This window comes from Nomascus leucogenys, chromosome 18 (assembly GCF_006542625.1).
Source record: "Nomascus leucogenys isolate Asia chromosome 18, Asia_NLE_v1, whole genome shotgun sequence".
Taxonomy (NCBI): Eukaryota; Metazoa; Chordata; class Mammalia; order Primates; family Hylobatidae; genus Nomascus; species Nomascus leucogenys.
In genome coordinates, this window is record NC_044398.1 from 57,336,994 (window position 1) to 57,347,154 (window position 10,161).

Sequence of the window (10,161 nt, forward strand, 5' to 3'; positions counted from 1 at the left end):
AAAGCACTTTGGGAAGCTGAGGCTGGAGAACTGCTTGAGGCCAGGATTTTCGAGACCTGCCTTGGCAACATAATAAGATTCTATCGAGAGTGCAGTAAGCTGTGATCATGCCACTGCACTGCAGCCTGGGTGAAAGTGAGACCTTGTCTCAAAAAAGAAAATCTTGCTAGAAAGCATTATTTTTTTAGTCTACATCAAGGCCATTGTTCTGTTTATTCTTTTTCATCAAAAATCCTACAATGGGAATTTCAGCCTACTTCCTTAAGAAAAATTCTGGTATTTCCCAGTATCATCTTTTCTTTCAGATGGAACCAAGAAACCTAGCAATAGTGTTTGGTCCCACCCTTGTTCGAACATCAGAAGACAACATGACTCACATGGTCACCCACATGCCTGACCAGTACAAGATCGTAGAAACGCTCATCCAGCACGTAAGTTCATGCTTCATCTCTGCACGAAAATTCATTTTCACGGGCAGCCGCTATTTGGTCAGAGATTGGTTGTAATATTTTTCCCCAAGAAAATTACCCTTTTTCTATACTATCCTCCAAGATCTCGGTATATTTAAAGGCTTGTTTAATTTCTCTTCTCACCTTTTTTAAATTTTAGCATGACTGGTTTTTCACAGAAGAAGGTGCTGAAGAGCCTCTTGTAAGTATTGTCTGTCAGCATTTGTACTCAGTGGTTTCATTTGGGACACAAGATCCTGGCGCGCCAACAATGTCAACTTCTTGCTTTGTATGCTATTGTCCGCTTTGCGCCCCGGAAGCAGGTCTCTAGCTCAGTTTCTGATCTAATGAATATACAAGTATGGTGCTTATTTTGCAGTTAATTATGCGTAAACAATGTAAAAACATTAAGCACAGGTGCTTTACTTAGTAATGTGTCTTTTACTAAATGTTGTTTAAATTTTAAAGAAAGTATCTTTGAAGAGATGATGAAGAGATCTTTGTTTATTAACCATAGACAACAGTGCAGGAGGAAAGCACAGTAGACTCCCAGCCAGTGCCAAACATAGATCATTTACTCACCAACATTGGAAGGACAGGAGTCTCCCCAGGAGATGTATCAGGTAACTCTTGCCTGGGCAGTCTTGACCTTTAGGCTGAAAGCTACATTCTTATAATATGAAAGAGCAAATCAATCATAGTGAATTGTTACTTGTGATTTTTTTCTTTTTCTCTTCCTTTCTACTAATAAAAAACCTTAATCTTCCTTTTCCAATTGATCTGAATTATCTTCCAGTGACTCTAATGCCATTGGCAGTGCATGCAGTTGTAATGTTTGTCAGAATGGAACTATGAGGGAAATGAGCATGCAAACCACTGTTTTTTTTTTTTTTTTTTAATTCACAGTTTCCATGTAATAGTCATCACAAGGTAAAACAGATATATGCTACTGAGTATGTGGTTGCTGTGATGGCAGAAAGTATGATCTGGGCTGTATAAGTAGTTCTTATTCTTGAGCCAGGAGTTCTGTTTAAAAGCAGCAAGTTAAATCTGTTGAACTGGTAATGGGCACCATTTTCATAAATACAGTGTATTATTTGTCACAGTAAAAAGCCAGCCTATTTGACATTTATTTTCTTCTGTTTCCTGTTGCCACCCTAATGCTTGGTTAAGTATTAGTTCTTCTAGGCTCTTTTGATGAAAACTTTCTCCTGCCAAACTGTTGCACTAATCTAGCATGTTGTTTTACACAATGTTCTCCCTTTGTCTCTAGTTCTTGTTTTAGTCCTAAAGGGTTTTTTCAGCTCTTATTGACACAGGCAAATCTATACTGATGTTGAACAGGCGAAGTGGGAGGAGTCTATCACACGGTAATGTCACTAGTGGATTCTGTGATGTCCCTGATGGACAGCTGGAACTGTAGGAAGAAGGAGGACTGTTGTCCACACTGTAGCTGCCTTGTCTGCAGAAACCCCCGATTCTTGTAAATGCAAACATAGTTGATCTGTGGTGTAAAGTTTCTCTTAAGATTATTGTAAACAGATCAATACTACTTTCTTAAAAGTTTTTCTGCTGTTTCTTGTTATTTCTGAAGCAGACCCTGAGGAGAAATAGCATGGTATGGTCTACCAGTTCTTAAAGTCATAAAGCATTTAGCCATGTGTTAAAAGGGGCGTGGCATGGGGCTCAGCTCATTAATTCTGAAAACCAATTTCCCTAATGTTGAAAGATGAAACTGCAAAATTGGTATTATCCTGAATATTGCTAGCCCCTTCCTACCCTCTTTATAATTGTATAATCTGAGTTTTTGCCAGACAGTAAAATTATGGTCTCCATTTTTCCATTTCCATAATAGCATTTGTTAATAGATAATTGCAAAACTGGTAGCAATTTAACCAAACTAGTCAAAAGGATCCCTCACTGCACTGCTATGGAACTGGGGTCTGAAGCACAAAGATAAACATTATTTAATATAAAACCAAAGTGACCTGGAAGCAAGATTATCTTAATGCCTCTTTTGCATCTATACGCATACAGCATAATGCTTAGAAAATTTAAGTCTGACAAAAATCAACATAAACATGCCAGTATGAGTGTCTCAATTGTAGCTAGGGCGGCCAACACTCTTAAAAGTTCTACATTGTGTATCAGTATCAGATACAGGATGTGGTACATTAAAAAAAAATTATTACACTGTCCTGAAGCTTCTTTATTGCTAGATTTAATATTTAGAAAATCTAATAAACATGAGTATTTCTGTTTTTGTTTAGCACAGGGCTCCTTTGCCATTTCTATCATTGAGCTGGTTCTGCCTACAATTCACAGCATCCTTTCATGGCGGTGGCTTTCTGTGGTGCAGCTTGCATCTTTGTGAGCTCTGACTATCCACTGTGTTCTATTGTTTTGAGTTTTGCTTTCACATTTGTTCTGTGCCTGTCTTTCCATAAGTTTTGCATTGTTTGTGGAAAGCAGTAAAGATTGGCTAATACTGACCATGTTTTATTTAACTTTTCACAGATTCAGCTACTAGTGACTCAACAAAATCTAAGGTAAATTATTTCATACAATTTGAAATATTTTAGGGGGGAATTGTTTTTTGGCTGATTGTTACGGTTGATACACAAATGCATTCCTGTGTCTAATGAGACAGAGCAACAAAGTATAATCAAAAAATTAATTCCTAAAACAATATATGATAGAAGAATACTAGATTTTGAGTTGAAATAAGAACTCAAAAGTTCATATTCTTCTCATTGTGCAGTTTTAGCATAATAAAAAGAACTAAGGCATTCTTTAATGTGAAAATTAGGTCCTAACATATACAGAAGTGAATAATAAAATGAGAAGCCTCCCTGCACCCATCTTCATCTCCAATAATTATCAGCACTCGGCCAACTCCCTTTGCTCTGTACACCACCTGCTTCCCTCCCTCTAGGACCATCTTTACACAAATCCCAAACATCATATCATCTGTAAATATTTCAGAAATATTATCAATTTTTTGTTATGCATTTTTACAAACAGTATAGTCTTGCCTTTTCAGTGAAATCACTAGTTTTTTTAATAATATTTTTACACAATCTGTGTTCCCTCAATTACACAACTTTTTGAGTAGTTTGTGGGATGTTTATAGTTCTTAGAAAGTTTTTTGTCGTGTCAGTGGATCTAAATTTTGCTCTGTTGAGGCAGTAGCAACTGGAATTGTCAGACTTCTTAAAACATTGTTATGTTTTGTAATGAGACATGAATTTTACATATCATGTTTAAATATCATAATAGGACTCCATAGGATTAAATTATAATTCTTACAAAAATGTTTTATCATGTCTCTATTACTTGTGATGTTCATCTTTTTGCCCAGCTTTTTATCTTGAAAAATGTTAAACCTACAGAAAAGCTGCTAGAATAATAGCACCCAAATCCTTTACCCTAGATTCATTAGTTGTAAATTCACACTTTTGTTCTGAATCATTTGATAGTTACTTGTAGAGATAACACTACTTCTAAATACTTCAGCATGTATCACCAGAGAACTGGGACATTCTCCTATATAATTACAGTGTAATTTTCATACTCAGGAAACTAAGGTAAGTACAACACATTATTATCTAATGTGCAGTTTTTATACAGATTGTCCCAGTAATATTCTTTACTTCCTTAGACAGAATGCAGTCAAGGATCATTCCTTGCATTTCTTTGTCAAATCTCTTTAGACTTCTTTAATCTAGAACAGTTTCCTTAACTCTATTGCCAGCAGATGAGATTTACCTGTTTGAAATCCCTGCTTTTCCCTTCTGTAGATGCATTTTTCTTAACCTATTATTACAGTAGCCTTTTCTTCTTATCCATAGTGGTGTTATGCCATGCCTGTAATATAGTAGATATCCCAATGACATGATTAACTACTTCTAACAGTCTCTGTAGAAAAGTAGAGTAATTTGCCTCAACACATATATGATCATAGAATTGTAAAGAGAACCTTAAGGAAATCTGAAAGACAGTGTAATCTAATTGCTTCTCGCCACGGAATTGAGATGTTTAAAAGTGAATCCCTTGCTCGTACCCAGCAAGCTAGAGAGGATGGACACCAAGGTCTCCCAATTGAGAGCCCAGTCACAACCATTATCCCCTACAGTCTTCAGCACAATGGGGGGAAATGTAAATAACCATTAGAAATGTGCTGGATAATTATGAAAGTCTTTATAACTTATAAAAACAAAGTTCTGTTCATCTGTGATTTCATCTTGGTGAATTCTTTGATAGAACAGCCTAAATTTTTACTTTAAGACTTTAAATAGAGCAGTTTTAACTTGTCTAAGATTTGTAGGCAATAGAGAAATATACTATCTGCTTCTATTACTCAGCATACCTCCTGCCTACCTGCTTGTCTTAAAAAGTGTGTGGTAAACCAGCAGATATTTAGGAACAAACTAATAGTTGCAATCAAGAACCTATTATATCTAGATGCAGTGGCTCATGCCTGTAAATCCTGGCACTTTGGGAGGCTGAGGTGGGAGGATAGCTTGAGACTAAGGCTTCTAGACCAGCCTGGGCAATATGGTGAAACTCCATCTTAAAAAATTTTTTTTAAAAGAACCCATTATACATAGCAAATAACTTTCCCAATAACAGTGCACTACAGTGTTTCTGTGGTAAGGTTTTAATTGTACTTATGTTAATTGATCTTTCCTTTCTACCTTCCTGGGATGGGTTCTCACTCTGTCACCCAGGCTGGAGTGCAATGGTACCCTCATGCCTCACTGCAGCCTCGACTTCCCCAGGCTCAGGTGATCCTCTGACCTTGGCCTCCCAAGTAGCCAGGACCACAGGTGCGTGCCACCATGCCCAGTTAATTTTTTGTAGAGACGGCTTCACCATGTTCCCTAGGCTGGTCTCGAACTTCTGGGCTCGAGCAGTCTGCCCGCCTCGGCCTCCCAAAGTGCTGGGATTACAGGCATGAGCCACCACGCCTGGCCTGTTTTTTGAATATTCTAATTCCGTTGTTACCTTGAGATAAATGAAGACATTACCAACCTGATTTACTAAGGCAGATCCTTGAAGATCCTGCCAGAATGAACTAATGGAAGACCAGAGTTCCCTTATCTCAATGAGCTTATCTGATACAGTATCTATGTCGTGTGGTACCTGTAATTAGAAAAATTAAAGTCAGTCATAAACATTTAGTAACCTATATCAGAATATGATGTTTGACCATGTCACAATATTGTTTAACCTATCCCATGCCTCTGTTCCAAATGAAGGAAGTGAAGAATGCCTGGGCACTGTGGAAGGAGGGAAGGTCAGGTGTTTGGGGGATTTTGATAGGAATCGGCACTAAGCACAGACTATTTTCCTGAAAGGCAGATGTGTATGAGCTGTGGCTTGGCAGTTAAATACCACGAGGCAAGAAATTGGACTCATTAAATAAAAATTTGACTTTGGTCCAAGGTAAAAAGAGGTATTAAAAACAAGCTAATTGCACTGTTAATGCTTCCAGAGCTTTAGTAGATATAATTTGATAAGAAATATTTGGGAGACAAGCTTGTCAGAAAATGAACTCAGCTGCATTCTTATGCTCAGAGTCTTTCTTCTCTCTTGCTTCCCAGGGTTCTTGGGGATCTGGAAAGGATCAGTATAGCAGGGAACTGCTTGTGTCCTCCATCTTTGCAGCCGCTAGTCGCAAGAGGAAGAAGCCAAAAGAAAAAGCACAGCCTAGCAGCTCAGAAGATGAACTGGACAACGTGTTTTTTAAGAAAGAAAATGTGGAACAGTGTCACAATGATACTAAAGAGGAGTCCAAAAAAGAAAGTGGGACGCTGGGCAGAAAACAGAAGATCATCATTGCCAAAGAAAACAGCACTAGGAAAGATCCCAGCACGACAAAAGATGAAAAGATATCACTAGGAAAAGAGAGCATGCCTTCCGAAGAACCCTCACCACCACACAACTCAAAACACAACAAGTCACCAACTCTCAGCTGTCGCTTTGCCATCCTGAAAGAGAGCCCCAGGTCACTTCTGGCACAGAAGTCCTCCCACCTTGAAGAGACAGGCTCTGACTCTGGCACTTTGCTCAGCACGTCTTCCCAGGCCTCCCTGGCAAGGTTTTCCATGAAGAAATCAACCAGTCCAGAAACGAAACATAGGGAGTTTTTGGCCAACGTCAGCACCATCACCTCAGATTATTCCACCACATCGTCTGCTACATACTTGACTAGCCTGGACTCCAGTCGACTGAGCCCTGAGGTACAATCTGTGGCAGAGAGTAAGGGGGACGAGGCAGATGACGAGAGAAGCGAACTCATCAGTGAAGGGCGGCCTGTGGAAACCGACAGCGAGAGCGAGTTTCCCGTGTTCCCCACAGCCTTGACTTCAGAGAGGCTTTTCCAAGGAAAACTGCAAGAAGTGACTAAGAGCAGCCGGAGAAATTCTGAAGGAAGTGAATTAAGTTGCACCGAGGGAAGTTTAACATCAAGTTTAGATAGCCGGAGACAGCTCTTCAGTTCCCATAAACTCATCGAATGTGATACTCTTTCCAGGAAAAAATCAGCTAGATTCAAGTCAGATAGTGGAAGTCTAGGAGATGCCAAGAATGAGAAAGAAGCACCTTCATTAACTAAAGTGTTTGATGTTATGAAAAAAGGAAAGTCAACTGGGAGTTTACTGACACCCACCAGAGGCGAATCCGAAAAACAGGAACCCACATGGAAAACGAAAATAGCAGATCGGTTAAAACTGAGACCCAGAGCCCCTGCAGATGACATGTTTGGAGTAGGGAATCACAAAGTGAATGCCGAGACTGCTAAAAGAAAAAGCATCCGGCGCAGACATACACTAGGAGGGCACAGAGATGCTACTGAAATCAGCGTTTTGAATTTTTGGAAAGTGCATGAGCAGAGCGGGGAGAGAGAATCAGAACTTTCAGCTGTAAACCGATTAAAACCAAAATGCTCAGCCCAGGACCTTTCCATCTCAGACTGGCTGGCCAGGGAACGCTTACGCACCAGTACCTCTGACCTTAGCAGAGGAGAAAGCGGAGATCCCCAGACAGAGAACCCAAGCACACGAGGAATAGCCAAGACCGACACACCTTTGTCTCTTCATTGTGACACAGGCAGTTCTTCCAGCACCTTGGCTTCAACAAACAGGCCCCTTCTTTCCATACCACCACAGTCACCTGACCAAATAAACGGAGAAAGCTTCCAGAACGTGAGCAAAAATGCTAGTTCTGCAACGAATGCCCAACCTCATAAACTGTCTGAAACCCCAGGCAATAAAGCAGAGTTTCATCCCTGTCTTTAAACTGGGGTTATGTCCACTCTAGCAAGTAAAAAAACTACTGTTACACGTTCCAGTAACTCTGTCAATATTTTCTTGTATCTCAGAATTGTTATTATGCAGCCTTCATTTGGGCTGGTTTCATCATTTTGCACTGTGAAATAGCTTTACAGTGCATTACTACAGCCAGAAGAACATATATATATATATATTTAAAAATATATTGGATAGTTGTATACAAATGAGCAAGGTATTTGTTGCAACTTACTACATAGCATATACCTAAAATCACTGAAGAAAATTGCTGGCATCAGTGTGCAGCAAATTTGTTCTTTTGGTTTCATCACTAACAAAAGTGCCTCATCATAAAAATACAGTTGGTTTTTAGGGTGCCATATTGTTAAAATTAGATAACTTACATTGAATAAATGAATGCGTTTTATTGGTAACAAATTTCATTACATTTACCAGTTTTAACACAGGTGGATACAGAATTTCCATTCTTTAGTCATTCCAGGTGGATCTGAGTTTTATATTCAAACTTTTAATACAGTTTTTGAGTTTTGTGTGACTTGAATTTTTAATCTTTCTGTAAAATACGTAACTTAAATGAACATATTAAATGTGTATCTTTTCTTCAGATACCAGATTTGATATAAATGTTGTAACATAGGTGTGTAGATAGTGGATCCTGGACGGAACTGGCTTCTTTATCGAGAAGAATATAATTCTGCATGAGGACTTAATGAATCCAAACCTGTGTCATGCCTGTGTGCATACCCAATTAAACACTGGAAATAAAAATTGTTTTGGTGAATTTTGCATGGCTTGAAACTTATTCTGATGATATATTTTTAGATGTCATCTATTTATAACTACCTTACATGATTAATTGGTCCTACCTTTAAAAAGGTACCTACTATATTTATACATTCCATCTTCTCCTCTTTCTTGCTGTGGTGGGCAGAGACTCTTACAGATGCTTACATTAGCCTAACCTCACTTGTCGACAGATAGTATTTAACTCTTCTAAGTAAAGTAATGTATGTTAATGACCTTTTCATGAGTGAAACTAACATGAGTTTGGAGTCAGTCCAACTGTACCTAGATACGTGAACTTGAACACATTATTTAACTTCTCTGAATTTGTTTTCTCATATAAACAGTTACAGTAATACTACCTATTATAAGGGTGATTAGATTTAAATGAGATATTGTTCCACTTACAGTGCCTGCCACACACTAGTTTCAAAATAGAACAAAGCTGTTGTTGGAAGTAATGGTTACAAAAAAATCTCAGACTGTTAAGGCTGAGAAGGACCTTAACAGGCATCAAATCCAGAGATTCTCAGCTGTCAAACCTGACACTTTCTTAAAAGTATTTTGAAATATCCACTTTACCATCATGAAATGAAATTCATAATATATCTAAATATAACTATATTCAGTATGTTATAATATAGACTGTAATCCCCTATTATAGTAGAAAAGAAAAATGAAAGTGATTTATAATAAATTTTTCAATATGCAAATGCTCAGGTACAACTACATCATGAAAATAATATAATGGAATAGTCAGATGTTTGCTCCAATATATAGAATCACTAACAATGGTAACTACACATGGAGATGGTACCATGAATAGTTTGCTGCTGGTGATGAGATTTTACTAAGAGCCATGCCCTGCTTTTAAAGTTTTGAACAAAACAAAGCACACGCTTCCCTTAGTTTATATGAAGGGGAGTTCTTGCAGTGTATTATTAAAACTGTCAAAAACACTTTTTACTTACATGTTTTAAAAGTTACTTTCAAGGCTCAAATAGCTTTATATTATTTGTTCTTGCTCCGAAGTTTATTTTTCTATTTTTTTTTTTCTTTTGAGACAGTCTCACTATCAGTCTATTGCCCAGGCTGGAGTACAGTGGTATGATCATCACAGTTCACTGCAGAGCTGCGACTGACAGGCACGTGCCACCGTGCCCAGCTAACTTTTTTTTTTTTTTTTTGGTAGAGATGGGCTTTCTCCATGTTGCCTAGGCTCATCTCAAACTCCCAGGCTCAAGCGATCCACCCGCCCCGGCCTCCCAAAATACTGGGATTACCGGCATGAGTCACCACGCCCAGCCTTTCTTTGGCTTTAATTTGCTGGACTTTTTAATTTCTTGAGACGATTGCTTGGAAAATCGATTTTTAGTTGTTTTCTAATATCTGCATTTTAAGGCTATATGCTGCATTTTTATTATCATTCATTTCAAAATGTTTTCTAGTTTCCATTCTGATTTTTTTCTTTAACCTGTGAGTTATTTAGCAATGTATTGCTTCATTTCCGAACATTTGAAAACTTTCTAGTTATGTTGACTCCAGCGTAATGTTACATTATCATTAAACATACATTTGAAATTGAGACATCCATTTTGACCCACTATATGGTCAAT

At 38.1% G+C, this 10,161-nt stretch overlaps 1 protein-coding gene across 9 annotated transcripts in view; it reads left to right on the forward strand.

Moving 5' to 3' along the window:
- ARHGAP21 (Rho GTPase activating protein 21) overlaps positions 1–8,543 on the forward strand; it is a 138,079-nt gene extending 129,536 nt beyond the window's left edge. For 7 of the 9 annotated variants that reach the window (XM_030799012.1, XM_030799015.1, XM_030799014.1 and 4 more), the window contains 5 exons: positions 306–431; positions 610–651; positions 967–1,072; positions 2,967–2,998; positions 6,056–8,543. In XM_030799012.1, the coding sequence (XP_030654872.1) occupies positions 306–431; positions 610–651; positions 967–1,072; positions 2,967–2,998; positions 6,056–7,750 (2,001 nt within the window). In that variant the 3' untranslated portion in view covers positions 7,751–8,543. Of the gene's footprint in view, positions 1–305; positions 432–609; positions 652–966; positions 1,073–1,793; positions 2,068–2,966; positions 2,999–6,055 lie in introns of all 9 variants that reach the window. The other 2 variants (XR_004026809.1, XR_004026810.1) reach the window with 1 other exon arrangement.
- Positions 8,544–10,161: the final 1,618 nt, after the last annotated feature.